Genomic DNA, 18,138 nt, shown 5'->3' with positions numbered 1-18,138 from the left:
ACATATAACACACCAACACATATAAGTGTATTTCCTGAAAGGTAGGTCAAACCATATAAATGATGTAAACAAAAGGCCTTTTTTTCATGGAAGACATTTTAACATGTCATAGTGGGAAAAAACAAAGGTGTAAATAATAAAGTTAATGATGGCTGAATCCATTTAGCTGCTTCAGTTTCAGGGTCCTGCTATTGTACATGTCGACTTGCTGTCATGACTTACTGGGATAGTTGAAATGTCTGCTGTGAAAAAGGCCTGTGTCAGTTGTCTTATATTGATCACCGCCATGCTTGCCTTTACTTCTCAGCCTATTAAAAAAAATCATAAATTTTGCATTAGAGTAGCTTAATTATGTCAGGAAACCATTTAATGTAATGTAAATTAAACCTATTAAGTTCTCAGTTTGACCACATAAACTGCAGAAGACCCATGAGAGAAGTTATATTGTCTTTTTTCCGCCGCTTCCAATCATCATTTATTGTGCCCACACACCTCGTTGACACCTCACATCTGACAAAAACACGGCAGCGTGTTCGTCAGCACTCTTTGCGTCATTTCCTGCCACCAGGACTTTTGGAAAGATGTTTTTGTGGAAGTGGGATGTCATTGTGTGCCAAAGGATCATCAGAGGATACCAGAGATCATAAGCTTGTTCATGATTGAGCAGTGCCCCATGGGAGGAAATCATTTGGACAGGGTGCCCAATGTCAGACGTTAGAAACAGTGCAAATCCTTTATGAGGACAGGCTTTAATCGGATGTATGTCAGCCCTATTGTCGTAAGCCTTATACTAGACTTTTATGTGCTTTGTTGTGAGCTGTATCAAGCTGTGTTTTCACCTACATCCAACAAATATATTATACTTATTCCTGGAATATTATTTTACTGGATTTTGCCTTTTGCAGCATTTCTGTAGCCTTGTGTCCTGCTGACACATTTTCTCTCCTTTCCTCTTGGGCCCTGTTCCTAGAACATATGATGACTCTTGACATGACCTGTGAGTGGTGCTTCCCTCTTCCTTTTCCTTTACGTTGTGACAATGACACAGTCCACACACCCCAGTGAACAGAATCACCTCTATTTAACCCAGTCATTCGCCTCACAGACACATAAACCGTGCAACACTTGTCGTCCCTGGCATTCATCTGTCTGTACTCTGACCAGTTATGAATGTGAACTGGCTTTGCATCATGGCAGTGCTGCCAATTACTGCAGTCATCTCTGATCAACATATTGAAACAAGCAAAATCAGAGGTAAGTGATTTGACATTTGTATATTTGTGTATTTCTACATTGTATATGTAGCTTCTGCAAATCAGTGGTATTGTTGCATTTGAGTATTTTTTATTCTATTACTGCTCCTACAAATACAGTAAACTTAAATCTGACTATGTTTTATATGCTGTTTCCAGTTTTCCCCGCAGGGAACAGTAGTATTGCAGGAGTATTCCAGGTTAGCTACATAAATGACCTCAACCAGTCTCAGTATGCCTTCAATGCCTCTGATGCTCGGAAGCTTTGTTTGACCTTCGGACTGAACATTGCCTCAAAAGCACAAGTGGAGAAAGCTCTCAGGAGGGGTTTAGAAACATGCAGGTAAAATCACAAGAGATTGCTCAAGAACACCTCAGTCATCTCAATGTGTGCCAATAGAAAACGTTAACAAATCCCTGCTGAAATGTTGTCATGTTTTGTTTTGTTTTGTTTTGTTCAGGTTTGGATGGATTGATGAACATTTGGCAGTCGTTCCCCGCATCAAGGCGCTTTCTAATTGTGGCAAAAACGGCACGGGTTTGGTGACATGGCGAGCAGCTGTTACACAAAAGTTTGATGTGTTTTGCTTTAATGAATCAGGTATGATATTATTATATTATATGTCTTTTCCTCTAATGCTTCACTTTATACTGTACATTAAGGGGGAACGTTAAATTGAAGATATCTTACATGATATTTTGAAGACAGCCCTGGCTTTCTGTTCTTTGAACAAAACTTGCTCTTCTTTAAATGAGCACGCCGGGTATAGACTGTTTATTCAATTTACATTTGGACTGCATTTCAGTATCTATACAACTCTTATGTAAAACTGAACCATTGCTGCCAGAAAATCATTCAGGAATACCTTTTCAACATTTTCCACTCAATTGTCAATACAGCTGTACAAGGACTTCACATTCAGTGCAATTCATGCTGGAAATGAATTTATTGAATTCCCACTGTACAGGAAATACTGTACAATTAGTAAAATTATGTTTATTTTATTTCATAAATACTTCAACTTTGCCATACTTCAGTTACTTAAGTAACAAAGTTGAAACAAATGACATATTCAAAATGCGAACTATAAAACATACATGAAATAATATGCATTTTATATAATATCTTATTACATTTTTTACATGCACAGATGACACAGCACAACTGATGGATACAACAACTCAGCTCCCTTCTGAGTCAGCATATTCTACGTCTCCCTCCTCCCCTCGTACTGTCAGTTCAGCTTTTACCACTCCTCCCTACTTCATGAGGACTGCAGACAGTGAGGCAGAGGCAACCCGGTTTGTCGGCATAGCACAAGGCTCTGCTGGAAGTATGAGGACTTTGTTCATAATAAAGTTCATGCTGTGAGACACTTGGTGTCATATTCAATACATACTGTACAGATATACAGTACTTACAAGTAATACATACAAAATACTACTTAAAGTAAAACTTTTATTTAAATGTCTTGTCATAAGTGTTTGTATATGATTTCTGTTTTGTATGACCTTTTCATGTTCTGTTGTTTCAGCAAAGGTAGTGCTCATCGCCTCAACCTGTGCCCTTCTTCTTATTGCAATAGTCATCTTTGCATACATCATATTGTGAGTTGGGTTTTTTTTTACTAAAATACTAATATTGGGGGTTAAAAAAACTAAAGAAAGCCTAAAAAAACAAAAACTGATATCTGAAAAAGCATATGAATCAATCAATTAAAGTAGGTGCTAATACTGTATGTAGCCTCTTATTCAAAGAAGTGACATACAGTATAACAATACAAGCTAACAAAAAACTGATGAGGCAAAGGATCTTTCTTTCACAAGCTGCCAAAGAAATACAGACTAAGTGAAATTCCAGACACTGTCTATAAAAAATGCTCTCCTCTTGTATAATATCCATTAAGTGCTTAGCATGACTTGTTTCATTCTCTTTGTGAAAAGGAAAAGGAGCTCTGGGAGCACTGATATGAAGCAGCAGGAAAAGTGTGCGGACACAGACATGTGCACGTGTGTGATGGATGTAGAGGAACCCAAGAAAGCTGCTCAGGAAGATGAGAAGATAGAAGTTGGCGACAGTGCAAGTTAAACATTTTAAAGAAACACTCTATGGACTACTGAGTAATATTCCTTTTTATGGGCAAATATGTGAGCCTTGATGTGTGTATGAGAGCAATGTACATGTATTGTGTGTTTATTTGTGCATAATTATGTTATATATGTTTACTTTTATTCTGTTGCTAAATGCAGTGATTTGTTGTAATTAATAATACATGCCAACAGTTTAGCCACTAGATGGCAATGTTTGCAATGCAACCATTTTAAAGACTGAAGACTTTTTATTCTTTTACCAAACGGTTTGCTGCTTCATAGATTGAATATACATGCAATTAAATGCAACTTTTCTACAATTTTTTCAAGCACTTTTAAAAAAACATATATCATTACAAACTTGGGTATCTTCCAGATCTTTCTATATGTCGATATATTTACAAAATGTCAGTCTAAGAAGAAGCTATTTAAGGGAGAGACAGAGGAAATGTCCCAGACATCATTTATCTCTGTTATCAGATTTGTCTGAGCTAACACTCTCTCCCTCTCTCTCTCTCAACCACAAGTGTTCTTACGTCCAGTGCTCAGTGTATGTAAACCTCAAGTTTCAAACTGTTTCTATGGCATACTCCTGTCACACAATGGAGTATGAGGTACAATTGTTTATACATAGTGTGTTTGTGTAATGACAACTGTGACAACTACTTCATCTACATCATGTCTGGCACTCTGCTCAGCTTTTGTCTAAATTGCTATAAGTCATCCAGTCCTCCAAGGCATGCTAATTTTTTCATCATCACAGTCACTGGCACTTTTCAAAGGTAAATGGTAATTACTAAGAGCTCAGCATGCTTGGATTCTGTGTACTGTGTGGTGCATTTTACTCATACAGTGAGTTCATAGCATCAGACTTCACGGCATCGACTATGAAGCTAAGTTCATTGCACAGTGTCTCGTGTCTGTAGGCCATGCGGATCTGGGCTACGTTGGTCCGACGGATATCATTTCCCTCAGGTCCATCTTTCAGATAGTTCACCCCTATGAAGTGCTTCTTATCCTGTAAATAAACAATAAAACAAGTTACCATATGGCTGCACATTGTCAATTCATAGGATCAATGCAGATTAAATGTGATGAGAGGAAATATGGAAAGATGCAGATTGAAAGTGAGACTGTACCTGGTGAGAAAGTCCACTTTGCAGCACGCTGTTTCTGGCTATTTCACACACATCACAGGTGCTGAGCTTCCACAGCTGAGCTGCTATAGCGTACTCCTCCATCAGCGGTTCCTACAATCAGGACACACAAGCAGTAGATAAGGATTAATGAATCAATGTAAACCACACTACAATAGCATATTCAATGTGGATTTACACAAAGATTCTGACATACTGAACAGCAGCCTTGAAACTCTGTATTTCCTGTATATGTTTCTGTTTACCTTGGTGTAGTGGAACTGCATGGGATCATCTGTGGACAAGGACACACACAGGCCCTTGTGCAGGAACTCTCTCAGAGGATTTTTGGAGTATTCCAGGAACAGGCTGTTGTTGCTGAGTGGAGACATTGCAATTGGCATCTGGGCCAGATAGTACAGGTACTGCAGCACAGGGCTCTGAGAGAACACAAGGGTTATAAAATAAATACTGCACAGCTTGTCTTATCTCCTTACACGAAGGCCTTTTCAGTTGTTTACATTCTAATACCAATTGTATGTTTTAACACTGCAGTGTTGAGTTGTGTCTAGCTTGCTGCTCCAATTGGCTGAATAGGGATTCAAAAGTGTTGTAAAATATATAATGAGGGCTGCTAATATTATTATTATTATTGTTATTATTACTATTATTATTAGATTTAAATAACTCACATAATTAAACAGTAACTGATGTGATTTTAGAATTTTTTGACCTTTCTCCACATTGTCCAGACTGTAGAGACAGTTAGATTGTTGCAACTGTAAGGGAGTTAAGTCTAAGGAAGCATCAAGTAAATAAAACAGGATTGAGCATACAGTAGGCTTTCCATTCACCAGAAATGAAAAACTTCCATTTTCCTGTCTCTCACCTGCATTTCTCACTGATTTGGGCCACAGTGCTGATAGCAAACTATCTGCAGGACATTTCAGCTACACATGCTACAAAACAGCAAAGACTTCAAAACAGTCTGTAGGGAAAACGGTTCATTTTGATGTTTTGGTCTAAGGTTGAGGGTCATTAAAGAATTACTCTCACATTGACGTGGCTATTTTGGTTTGCTATATGATGCATTTTAAAAGAGAACAAAAAGCATAGAGCATAGTTAAAAAGTGGGTAATTTTATTGATCTTTGGCTGGTGGTGAGCCCTCACAGCAGCTGCCCTGTGTTATCCTTTCAGGAGATTAGTCTCTGATACTTACGAATTCTACAGACAGCACTGATTGTAAAGTTTTATTACAGTAATAACAGGTTGAAAAATCTAAAGTACCTTCTTCAAGGTGAGTCCATGTGAGATGTTGTCAGCTGTGAGGAAGGCAGAGACCAAATGAGTGATTGACCCTGCTTCTCCACAGTGGGGACGGAACTGAAAGGTGCTCAGTCCATGCTCTCTACAGAGGACACAAAAGGACAAAATAACTATGTTAAAAACATTAATTAACATACTTAGTTAGTTGTTCTCAGTTACTGAGCCACTGTTCAGTGGCTTATTCCTTTGCTGTGATTAATTAATCACCTCTTCCCAGTGAACACTACAAAGTAACCTGTCCACTGAGTGCTGGACCTGCAGTAAGTACCAGGTCAGGTCTTGGACTGTAAAATTGCCTTTCATCAATCTCTCAGCAAAGTAATTTCCTTTAATGGAAACCACATTTTGAAAAAGAAGGAATTAGCTCTTACTTTCTGAGATTGTTGAGGACCATGATGTTTGCATACATATGGAAGATGTAGTAGCTGTAGGGAGGGTTGTCATCTGTAGTCCACTGTTCTGGCTTTGGGCTCCTGAAGGAGAACATGTGATCGCTGTGTTTGGACTCATCATCTACACTGTCAAAGCCTGACACCTGCACAAAAGGAAAGTTGTCATCTACTACTGAGATGGTTTTACAAACCACGGCAGATATCTTATGGGTACAATTTTATTATTCATTTGTTCCCTTCAACTGATCATTTTTACCCTTGAATTACTCAATTAATTCTCACAAAGTAATAGCATGAAGTTAGTTATAGTGCAGAAACTTGAGTTACAGATTGTTGTGTCTAGGCTGGTGTATGAATTGGAAAATTTGAGGGAATTAATTACAGTTTGTGGACACAATTTAGAGGCACAAACTTCACACCACAATTTATGAAAAAACAATACCCAACAGGTTCTACAGGTTTAAGTTTGAATCTTAAAATGTGTAACATCTTACATATTTGAGGAAAACATGAAGTTCTTTGTGCTTCTGTGGGTTAACAGTGGCCTCAAAGAGAGGAAGGAATACATTCTCCAGCATCTTGGCAAAATTAGGGACCAGCTTCTTAGACTTAAAAATATCACTGAAACACATAAAAACATTTTCTCATGTGTTTAGGAAATAAAAAAGAATTTTACCAAAATCTTTTAAAACAGAGGCTTAAGTTCTCCCTTAGGTTGCAGCACTCACTATATTCTGGGCACTTGGATGATCCACTTCATGTTCGGAGAGTGTACTTTGTGGTGAATAAACCACTTAGACAGGCTGTCCCACTCTTCTGGAGAGCGTCCGTAGATGGACAGGCGTGGCTCTGCATGCTGGTACTTACTCTCCTCCAGGTCATGGGCCACTTCCTATTAAAGGTGAGAAAGAGAGTGTGATAAAATGTCTCTGCATCAGTTCTGACTTAAAATGCGTGAATACATTTACCTTTATTACACGAGCAAAGTACTCTCCATCAAGGAGGTTGTCAGTTTTCAGGAAGATTTCTCTAAGTTCACTGGCTCCCACGGGATTATACTTTGAATTGAACTTATCAAACCGGTGGAAGGTTTGTCTCCCCTGTAAAGTTTATACAGACACAAAGATCAGTCATGTGTAACTACTCATCAGTAGTGATATTTTTCTGCACTGGCAGTGAAATGAAGTGACAAAAGTTAGAGGCAGAGAGATTGTTTTAAGTAGCAGAAAGATTCCAAAGAAATGATAATAACACAATATTTCACTTGAATTTTCTATCCATTTTTGTCTTCTCTGGAACATAATAACCACATTTTGACAAAATTGAGGAAAACTATTGATTTTACGCTGCCATTTCAACATATTTGAAAATGATCACCGAAAAGCACAGCATACTATGAAACCATGAAGCTCAAACATGTCAGGCAGTGCCATTTTCTTCTTTTCTTACAGCGTGTACATCCAGAGAGTCTACAGTAAGGTCATAGGGGTCCTTATTGAGACTGTGGAAAACCTGCTGGAGAGTCATCTTTTGTCCAGCCTTTTCCTGCACCACACGGTCTGCATCAGTCTTATATGTTTTCTGAATGAATGTCAGCAGGTGTTTCTGAGACATGCAGGCAGCTGCATGGATATGTGTATCCACCTGTGTGAAAGAAACAATGTCTATTTTCAGTCTACTGGCCAAATAAGAACAAATATGTGACGGTAAAGTAAGGCAAGCGTTGGGATAATGAATGGGATTACAATTTTTTTCTAACTGATACAAACCTTCCTAACATTGTAGAAATCTCTGTGAGGCACACTTTTCAATTCCCTCAGCTCAGCCATCTCATTGAGCATCTCATGCAGGTAGAACTTGGAACTCAAGAAATTTAGCCGTCTGTGACAGTAGGTCTTCCTGAAAATCAAAGTCATAATCTGCTGAGCATTTCTGCAAAGTGTCATTAAGTATAGCATGGGTAGCAACAACCAGTTTTATTACTGTATCAACAACACAGTTTTTTTTCAACCAGCATAGTGGTAGTGTCTTTTTGTTTTGGCAACTTACGTGGGTCCATCTGCAATCATTGCCAGCACGTGACTAAGGTCTATGGCAAAAGTCTCTAAGTCTGGGTAAGGAAGGTCATGTGGCCGGTTTCCTCTCAGAGCCTCAGCGTTGTCATACACATTCACTATTCCATCCTTCATCTTAAGCTCATAGTTCAGGTTCTCTGGGATGTTCTCCATACTGTAGGGATCCTCTCCTTCTGCTGGATACGGGCACATATCTGGAGGCCACAATATGGCTCTATTACTGTCATTTAAACCAGAATACACCGTCAGCAAGTGTAGGATTTCAACTACTGTATATACTCTTCAAACCTGGTAGAACCTCATCTTCTTCGCTCCATCTCATGTTCTCAGCACTGCGAAGGAACTGGGCTGTGGTTCTGCAGAATCTGTGATAGGCCAGTTTTGAGTATTTCTCACGAATGAGCAGAGCCTTGAGAAGACTTTTTGCTGCCTGTTCATAGTCCTCCACTGTGATCTGAATGGGGAACGGGAATGACACATAAATGTATCCTCAGCATTGTATTTATATGTAAATATGCCACAGTATTTCAACATGCTGTGAATGTTTGGACAATGATTTAGGATTTAGCTGGAACAGTTAGAAAATACACAGTAAATACAACTGTGGAAGCATTTACTTCTTTGTCTACAAATATGACCTGACAACCTTAGCGTTGCATTATTACTATCATAACTGTAATGCACACAGATTAATGCTCCTGTTCATGGTACTTACTCCTGCACAGTAATCACCACTAATAGTGACTCTCTGGTAATCTGGGCAGTTTTCTGGCACAGATGAGCAGGTGGAGCTGGGGGACAGGAATGGCGTGACAGCCACTGACCGCGTCCAATCTACATTCACTGGAACCTGCAGGGACATTGACTGGGAACGAATCATCTTGAAGCTTTTCTTCCTGCAAAATTAGCAACATATTTAATAATTGATATAAAGTTCTCTTAAGCTCCTGTAATTTTACCCAAAATGTGTTTTTTACTTATTTGTGACAATGATCTGATCTTATTTGGTGTCTGACCAATAGCAAGGCCTACCTCTTTGTACTCTCCTCTGACTGTTGCTCTGCCAGCTCCTTAAGCAGTTCATGCTCCTTGGCTTGCTGGAGGCCAATAGGGCAGTCCTCAGGCACGGTGAACATGGATAATGCATCCTTATTGTCTTCCTCTTTCAGCGCTGATGCATATACCTTCTCTGCTAGGAGCTGCGTCTCCTCTTCTGCCACACTCAGAGTTACCTTCGGGAATTGACGAGGCATGTCTGCACAAGGGCAGAAACGACAGTAAAGTGACTGGTGACAGTAACATGCAAATATACTGTCAGATAAAATGAGGGCTTGCCCTGTTTATCAGTACATGAAGTCTTTACCTGCTCTGACCAGTTTGTGCTGTTTTGTAAACAAACAAATCATCATGTATAAGGGTTTGGGGATATTTAAGATCCACCTGCTGCACAACATCACCACCTGGAGAGCTACGTGTGAACTGTTCATGTTGGCTCAAATGCAAGCGGGTAGCTCCCAGCCTGAAATGTGAAGCCAATGTGGAAGTGCCTTAAACCTGCAGTCTTTCTAATGGCCAGCAGGGGGTGACTCCACTGGCTCAAAAAAGAAGCTGATTTGTATGGAAGTCTATGAGAAAATGACCCTACTTCTCTCTTGATTTATTATCTCAGTAAACTGTTTCCTAATGAGTTTATGGTCTCAATTGTTAGTTTCAAGTCTTCTTCAATACAGAATGATGTTCGTTTTGTAAATTATGGTCCCATTTAGAGTAAAATAGACCATAAAGCAGCGTACGCTTTAGGGCGTGGCTACTTTGTGATTGACAAGTTGCTACCACGGCAACAACATTGCTTACGTAACATGACCATGGCATATAGGTGTAGCTGCTGTTATTTCCTATGCTCAAAATGATATTAAATTGCTGCGGTCGTTCATGTCCTGCAGGCGGACTTTTAAACACTTCAACATTTTCTCCAAACTCCAAATGAAACTCAATTTCACATCTGGTGGTACCACAAATAAACAAAGTTTTCAGGTTGTCAATATGGATTTTCACAGTTTAGAAATGAAATGACTTATACAGAAATGCCCAGCAATGCTCCTCTGTGATGTACAAGTTTAACTGTTGAAATTAAAAGACCACAATTCTCCAGTCTGATGTAAATGTACAACAGGCCCCTGAAAAACTATAGAATTTGCCAAAATGTAAATAACTAAAACTCTGTGCACTTGCCTCAATCAGGAAGCTGTCTAATCTGAAACACATTCAGAATGCAGACGCTGGTTTCAAACTAGTAAAGAAGAAATCGTATGATGCCTTTTTTACATCTACTACCAGTTCCTTTCACAGTCACTATTACCATCTCTTATCTTCATTACCTTGCTTTGTTATTGTTTTCCATAAATTTGCGGTACTTTTTCACTTGCTATCTTTTTCTTCTTAAGAACTGTTTCCCATATAATCAGCAAATGACTGTAATGGACACTGTAGTGGAAAACACAAGCTAGTCTTGTGGAATACGCATAGGATTACCACCGTACTTGCATGGAAACATTTTGAGTTGTGCACTGCGAGTATAAAGACATTTTGAAAAAAAACAAAAATGTGACAGATCCATTAAATTCTCAAGATTCATGACACCTTTGTAGAAATTCCAGTCCTCCTGAGTTATTCTTGACATGTTATTATATAGTGGCAGTCATGTTCTCCCTTTTATAAACAGAACAGCTGTAATTCTGTTTTAACCCTTATCAACAGTGTCGTTGCAAATGACACTTGCTGGATACAATCCAGCCCAGCTGTTTACAGTCATTCACCAGGCCGGCTGACACATACAGTACAGCAGCTATGTCAAACAGAGAACTGTCTATTTCTGCAGGGAGATAACCTGGGTGAACCGACAGTGTCTTGTTGATATCCTTAGTGATGCAGGATACAGTTCTGGTCACTAGAGTGCTGAAGCAATAACAGAGAAAGGCCAGAAAGGCCATGCTGCATGGTATCATCTAAGCCAATTTTCCGCTCTGCCATCGTGCTTCCAGGAAGCTTATCATTCCGGACACACAACACTATCCTGACAACAGCTGTGTATATCACCCTGCTGTGGAGCTTTATGGCACTACAGGCGCACTGTGAAAAGGGTTCATAGGCTCATAAAGCTGTATTGATCTGGAGATGATGGCCTTATGAATTATTGACCATCTACTCATATACCCCAAAATCAGTTTTCACAAAAATACTTTTATTTATTCATTCTATTAACTTTCTCACCCGGTCAAGTGGTTGCCCCCACCCCTACCCCCCTCACACACACACACACACACACACACACACACACACACACACACACACAATCATATTTCCATCATTTCAGAGGACATACCATTGACTTACATTGACAAGAGACTTACCCTATCCACTGAGCTACTTACCTAAAGCTAACCTTCACTTTTACCCTAACCTTAAAGGGTAGGTTCACAAGTTTTCAAGTCTGTCTTAGAACAACAGTCAGGTGTTCATATGAACAGTGAAAAAGGTTTTCCTCACTGTAATCATTCCTCCTGTTCATACTGGCCATTAAAAGATCCCCTTCAAATGCACTTTCAATGTAAGTGATGGGGGCCAAAATCTACAGTGCGTCCACACAGTCATTTTGTGCAAAGGCAAAAATGCATTTAAGAGGCCTCAGCACTCTGAGTAAGTAATATCAAGTGGATATCTGTCACATTTACAGTCTTTTTAGCATAAAATTCCCTCTGTGTGTTTTCTCAGACAGTGTTTCCCTTCTGAGCTGAGGTGGAAGTGCAGTAACAAAAAGAGGGACTTTGGCACAAAAAGACTGAATTGATTTGACTAATATGGACGGCTGAAGCTTCATATTAGCTTCAGATAAACTTTTAAATACATTTCTGCACAGAAAGTACATTATGAAGGGATCTTCTAATAGCCAGTATGAACAGGACAAATGATCACGGCAAGAAAAACCTATTTCAATGTTCATTTGGGCACCTGACTATTGTTTTCAGACAGACCTGAAAAATTGTGGACCCCTCCTTTGACATAACCAAACCTAACTTTTAACGTTAAACTCTAAAATGTAATTATTTCTATTATGGGGACTTGCTTTTTGTTCCCAGAGGACAGACGAGACCCAACAATGTGACTTTGTAAACACGTTTATGTAGCAACAACATGAGTAGCTAGTACTATTCAATTTTAGGCAAAACAGTTGCAACAGTTGACGACTTGCGCCACCTGCTGGCGACAGGAACTAGTTTAACTTTGAGAGATCCTGAAAAAAAAACCCTGAATGTGCATCCGCCTATAAAAGTAGTCACTCGATCTTAGGTCTAACGGTCACTCTGTAACAAATTTAACTGAATTGAACTGTTAACAGTGACACTTGGTAACTTTTCAAAAACATATATCATGATTTTATTACTTACTACTTCTCATCACGAATAAACTGACCGTTACGTTAGTTTACGGAGAACGCGTATATGAGGAGGCCCATTACGATGTGTTCTGTTCCCTTTAAAATCATTCCGCGGCTAACGTTATTAAGATAGTTAGATAGCTAACGGCAAAATTTTCAAGACTTCTGGTTTTAGTTGTACGCCAACTGTCTAAATAGCTGACATTAGCTGTATTAATCATAAGCAACCTTAACTTTATTTCTAAAATTATCGTTTTATTGGCTCCAGCTACCGACCTCGAATGCTTCTCTTCTCCATCGCTCACGTTGACTCATCCCGCTGAGGTGCTGCCACTGAGAAGTTAATTTCAGTTGTTTTAGCCTAAATTGGGTATGTATGAAGTCCACTCAACGTTTGAGTGTAGACCGTATAAAGATAATTTAAGCCTCAACTACTCTCTTAGCTTGCAAACTCCGTTTAAATGTCTATTTTTCTTGACTGTAACGTCCTTCCGTGTCTGTTACCATGGCAACCAGGGTCAAGGCTGGCAAAAATGGTAGCTAATCCGTTATTAGGGACCGAGCCCAAAAGGCAGAGGACTACCGTTTTGCAGAAGTCTTCGTCTAAGGGCGAGGACCCTATTGTTTTTCGTGTGTTTGTTTGTTTCTTTCTTTCTTTCTTTATTATTACGGGACTTAAACCCTAAATTTGACCCCCTAAACATGCTCAAAAACTCACCAAATTTGGCACGCACATCAGGTCTGGTGAAAAATTTGATAAAATGTAAAAATTAACCCCTATAGTGCCAAAATGTGCTCTCTAGCGCCACCTATGTAACAAATGGCCGCCACGGCCCGTAGGAATGTCGTAGAGAGATCAAACCAAAACTCAATTATTTGTCTCATCAAGACCTACAAATCATATGCTGACACCCCTGAAATAAATCCAACAGGAAGTCCGCAATCAGCCTTTCAAAATAAGACTTCGCCCCAATTTTGGACCCCGAACAAACGCTATCTCCTCCGAGGGCGTTAATGGTATCGGCTTCAAACTTTGATACATGACTTATGACACTGTGCTGAAAAAAAAGTTGTTAAAAACTTTGTAATAACTCGAACGGTTTGGATTTAATAAGCCCTGAAAGTTGCAGTGCCCCATCACACTTTACAATGTAAAACAATGGGCAGGCAATCTATGGGCATGAACTTTGTGTCAAACAGAGGCTTCTGACGTCTAAACTATAAGTCTGACCACTTTCAAACCTGTATCAATGGATTCGCCACTAAATTTCCTACTGTGGATTATTTTTAATGTAAGATTTGGCCAAGGTCATGGGATTTATGAGGATATTTCACAAGAAGTGTTCTCTAAAATCCTGCTCTTCAACTGCTCCTGGTGATGTCACTCCCTCAGTGCTTTGAAACATTCTGCAATACACAGTCATAAAACCACAGGAGGAGCAAGACTTTAAAACTCACACTCTAATATCTCAAAAACAATAAAAGATAGAAAACACATGTAAATTCAAGATTTGTAGGTCACAGTTTTGTGACTCATTTAAAGTTCAAATGAAGTCTATCTAAAACTGTGTGGAAGCAGTAAATGTTCAAAAAGGTGTGGGTTCGCTCACACTCTCCATTCAAATCAAACTTTGACTAGGTCATATGGGTTAAAAGTCTCTCCTTTTCTAAAATAGACTTGATGAAAATTAGGAAAATAATTTGTTTTACACACAAACTCAAGAGTTTTCAATTTACTAATTGAAATTCAAGTGAAAGGGCCCAAAACTTGCATGATTTTGATGACACAGGTGTGAGCAAGACAGAGATGTGTCACCCTGCAGAAAATTCTCATCCTGTCAATCAATCTTTCAAAATAAAAGCACACCACACTTGTAATAAGTATCCCTCATATTTAAAAAGCAAAATGATCTGATCCCAACGGGCCAGAGTGCAAGGTCCCGACCAACGCTGCTTGCAGCTTTAATTCTAACCTATGATTCTAACCGATAAAAGTATCTAGCTTTATGAAACATTAACGCAATTTAACCAAAAAATGTTGTGGGCCTCTTTTTTTTCAGTTTAGTTTAGTTTATTGGTTTATTTAACAGGGGGCATGCACAACACAACCGTTGGGCCAGAGTTAGCTATGTAACAGTTAGCTACAGATACAGTGAAACAGCGGAGTTATAGTTCATAAAAGATAAAAGGCATTTTGGTTTGAAAAAAAAGAAAAAGCCCAGTTAAATCATATAGTAAAGTCACTTTTACTTTGTTTGCCTCATGACAGAGTCTTTAACATTTTTGGCGAGTCTTCTTACTTAAAGATTTATGTAAATTATCAATTTTTTTTTGGCAAACTTAGACATTCACCACCTCTGTCATGAATAGTAACTGTAGTTAAAGCTAGGTCCTGAGTCATAGAGATCCACTTAATGTCCAGTGGCCCTTTTTTACACATCTCCACCACAAATGCTGTCTGATTTCACTGCTTACTAACCCAGACTCCTCTCTGTTGTGCCTTGAATTGTAACAGATGTGCAGTGATGCAGAGAATAGACTACACTGTAACTTGACTTCATAGCCGTTTCACCTACTATCTCGTATAACATTTCAATGCCACTCATCAGTAGTGCTCTTACCTTCGTATCCAGATATCTCCATATCTGGTGGTGTTGTCCTCAAGTCGGGTTCAAGGAAAGCACTGTACAGTCAAAGAAATTATGTCTGCATGTATCTGGGTCAGTCACCGTTAATGTATGAGTCTATGGTGGTACACTGCTACAGTTTTGTTTTCCTGACTGCCCATCTCTCTATTTTAAGGAGCCAGTGGCATCATGTTGACAGAACTACTAATCCTAAGAATATGTCAAAACTGGCTGTCAACAAAGAGAAGGCCTCAGGGTAGCCACAGCCTGCTGCCTATTCCTCTCTCAGTATCTCTCTCTCTCTCTCTATCACAAACACACACACAAACACACACTTAGATGCGCACATGTAGCTCACTCTCGCACTACAGTGTACAGGCATAGAGAGGAAGAGAGACTGCACACTACTTATGTGGCAGAGGACTCAAAACCAGGTAGTTGTCGCAGATGTCCTTCTCAGTCATTAAGTTACAAGCTGCTGTGATAAAATTCTTAAGTGCCTCCAGGCAGCCAGGCAGTTTTAGAGCAAGTCAAGCGTTTGTCGATTTATCACTGTTCTCTCGCTTATTAGTACTGAATTTTATCTGGGCTCTGACCTTGGTTTCGTCCCTGTTCATCTGAAAGTACACAGTCCTGCTGTGGTGTCCTATCAAAAGTCAAGCCAAAAAAAGCCCTCAGACGACATTAGGCAACCTTACACTCTCAAATAACAACTCAGATTTGTGTGATAGGAAAGACAAACTGAACACATCTCCCATTTGTTTTCTGTGTATGATGCAGAGCTGCATAATGCGTTTCAGTTAAATCTCTTTAGCTGTCACTACCTAGCTATTTATAACCAAGTGACAACTCTGATCCTTTATCTCAGTGGTTACAACACTGCTCTAGCAGTCAGTTAGGTAAAATAATCCCCATCTTGTATGGTTCTGGTGCCCTTTAACCTGCCTATAATAAACAATGGCCTTGCTCAGCTTGTTGCCATAGTCTGGACCCAGGTAAGCTGCGATGGATGTGTTTTTTAGCTATAGCATTTATAGAACTTCAACGACTCTGATCAACAACTACCTGACTTTTCGTATGTGCTTGTGATCTACAGGTTCTCAGGTTCCTTGAAGTATAACAACAAAATGGAAGAGAGTCAACAACACGTGCTGCATCTGAATGCTTGAATTCCCCAGAAAGGCATTACTCATTGTTTTAACTGTTGTAACATATGGCTTATAAATGCACACTACATTTTGTTTAGGCTGTTGCAGTTTTACTGTAAATAAAAGTAAAAATCATAATAAAAATCACAATATTGAATCAGTATTTGTAATATGATATTTGATAGAACCTGCTGATTCCTATCACAGGGTGATCAATAATTTCCTAAATGATAGAAATGCTTACATTGTCTACATTTGTGACTCTTCAACTCCCTGCACCTCATGAAAACAGCAGATATTATATTTTATTCAGCACCACAGCAGCCTTTCTCCTATTGATCAAAGTGTCTGGTTTAGGAAACATCAGATGAGAGGGCAGAGTAATAGTATTATGGTGTAGTTCTGTAGAAAGCATAGACACTAATGTAGGGAGTAACCTAATGGTGCTCACTCTGCACAGTACTAATGTGGGTGTGTGTTCTCATGTTTTTGTGTCTGTTTAAATGTACTGTTAATGTGGAAATGTGGACTTGAGAAGGATCCCATCCCCTGTGTTAATCCCATAGGAGCCTTCCCGAGGCCATTACTGGGCCTGACCACTCATAACTCTATCTCAGACACAGCTAGCTATCCCCTGCTGTTTTTATCATCCTTTGCGGCTTTTCTCAGTCACTTCACTGCTGTTATTGGCAAAGCCCCCAAGTTAGCTCTTTGTCAAAGTCATATCTGAATTGGAGGTCAATAGCATAGGAGAAAGCAATTTACCACATTACAGAGAGAGATAGTGGGAGAATGATAGATGATAGAAAGAAAGAAGCTCACTCTTTCCCAAGCAAGGACTTGACTGCTGCTTTAAAAGGGGCGTGTCTCCTCTTCTCATCTTTCTCAGTGGCCAGGGCCTGAAAAAGACTAAAGATAAAAGCGAAGGAAGTGCACTCACCCATGAATGCAAAGCAGCAGCATGGCTATTCTCTAATACTTGTTAGATACCATTCCAGTAAGCTTAGATGTGCAGTTTTTTGTGTTGCACTGATGAGCAAGTTTGGATATGAATACAGATAAATCCTTTATAAAGTCTTTAGCTCATGGACAGTATAACAAAATCAATTTGTAGACAAAAAGTCAAAAAAACAAGGAATTTCTGAATGCAGATTCAAAGACCTAAAAAGATACTTTATCAGTGGTCATCAGACTTTATCAGTGATTCTAGACAAATCTGTTAAATAAGTGTACTCACCTCCTCAGGCTCTGCTGTCTGTGAAGTGTGTATAAACTGTGCACAAGTTCCCTCGGAAAAACGTCTAAGTCATGCTGTGCTCTTGTTGTGGCTAGAATACTTTATACGATCTCATCCACCACCCTGCATTGTACATCACTCCATCCTTAACTCTTTCATTGCCACAGCTTAGTACAAGATCATCAGCTGAACATAATGCTAAAGTCAGTCAAAGTCATTTCTCATGGACATCATTTACTGTAGCTAGCTGTTGTTTTTGCTTACTAAGTTCACCTGTTTTACTTCTTCAATCAGTACTGATGGATGCAGATGGCATTTTGTACAAATGGGATCATTATAGTATGTAAAACATCAGTATTTTCCTTGTTTTCTCTCTTCATTCTTTGAGACTAATCACTTCCTCTTGTGAATGTTTT

The 18,138-nt window shown here is 39.2% G+C and overlaps 3 protein-coding genes across 8 annotated transcripts in view; 2 read left to right on the top strand and 1 right to left on the bottom strand.

The window, feature by feature from the left end:
- Positions 1-1,092: 1,092 nt before the first annotated feature.
- lyve1a (lymphatic vessel endothelial hyaluronic receptor 1a) lies at positions 1,093-4,388 on the top strand. Its single transcript, XM_067588641.1, has 6 exons — positions 1,093-1,254; positions 1,413-1,596; positions 1,715-1,854; positions 2,405-2,587; positions 2,789-2,861; positions 3,198-4,388. The coding sequence occupies exons 1-6, from the start codon at positions 1,167-1,169 to the stop codon at positions 3,340-3,342; spliced, it is 813 nt and encodes a 270-aa protein (XP_067444742.1). The 5' UTR covers positions 1,093-1,166; the 3' UTR covers positions 3,343-4,388.
- On the bottom strand, positions 4,108-18,130 carry ampd3a (adenosine monophosphate deaminase 3a). 4 transcript variants are annotated; one of them, XM_067588637.1, is made up of 15 exons: positions 17,308-18,130; positions 9,308-9,530; positions 8,991-9,171; positions 8,564-8,729; positions 8,250-8,469; positions 7,970-8,099; positions 7,650-7,844; positions 7,169-7,300; positions 6,929-7,092; positions 6,695-6,821; positions 6,180-6,343; positions 5,770-5,890; positions 4,747-4,920; positions 4,484-4,594; positions 4,108-4,362 (listed from the first exon to the last, which is right to left on the bottom strand). In XM_067588637.1, exons 1-15 carry the CDS (start codon positions 17,363-17,365, stop codon positions 4,186-4,188), a joined length of 2,343 nt encoding a protein of 780 aa, XP_067444738.1. In that variant the 5' UTR covers positions 17,366-18,130; the 3' UTR covers positions 4,108-4,185. The 4 variants fall into 4 exon arrangements, with proteins under 4 accessions (XP_067444738.1, XP_067444736.1, XP_067444737.1 ...); XM_067588635.1 differs by lacking the exon at positions 17,308-18,130 and adding an exon at positions 15,332-16,411; XM_067588636.1 differs by lacking the exon at positions 17,308-18,130 and adding an exon at positions 13,429-13,846.
- sbf2 (SET binding factor 2) overlaps positions 12,993-18,138 on the top strand; it is a 123,424-nt gene continuing 118,278 nt past the window's right edge. For 2 of the 3 annotated variants that reach the window (XM_067588633.1, XM_067588631.1), the window contains exons 1-2: positions 12,994-13,080; positions 16,434-16,519. The gene's annotated coding sequence lies outside the window, so the exon portion shown is untranslated. Of the gene's footprint in view, positions 13,081-16,433; positions 16,520-18,138 lie in introns of all 3 variants that reach the window. The other variant, XM_067588632.1, reaches the window with a different exon arrangement.

This window comes from Thunnus thynnus, chromosome 1 (assembly GCF_963924715.1).
Source record: "Thunnus thynnus chromosome 1, fThuThy2.1, whole genome shotgun sequence".
Classification (NCBI taxonomy): Eukaryota; Metazoa; Chordata; class Actinopteri; order Scombriformes; family Scombridae; genus Thunnus; species Thunnus thynnus.
The sequence above is the reverse complement of the archived record's forward strand: the minus strand, read 5'-3'. Positions and strand labels throughout refer to the sequence as shown.

Bases quoted from the DNA above. Each gene is read 5' to 3' on its own strand.
- ampd3a (XM_067588637.1), bottom strand. From the start codon at position 17,365: ATGAGAAGAGGAGACACGCCCCTTTTAAAGCAGCAGTCAAGTCCTTGC. The intron at 8,730-8,990 runs GTAAGTACCATG...TTCCCCATTCAG, and splicing joins GTGGTGATTACTGTGCAGGA to ATCACAGTGGAGGACTATGA. The intron at 7,301-7,649 runs GTAAGAAAAGAA...TAAACTTTACAG, and splicing joins ACTCTCTGGATGTACACGCT to GGGAGACAAACCTTCCACCG.
- lyve1a (XM_067588641.1), top strand. From the start codon at position 1,167: ATGAATGTGAACTGGCTTTGCATCATGGCAGTGCTGCCAATTACTGCA. The intron at 1,597-1,714 runs GTAAAATCACAA...TGTTTTGTTCAG, and splicing joins AGGGGTTTAGAAACATGCAG to GTTTGGATGGATTGATGAAC. The intron at 2,862-3,197 runs GTGAGTTGGGTT...CTTTGTGAAAAG, and splicing joins ATCTTTGCATACATCATATT to GAAAAGGAGCTCTGGGAGCA.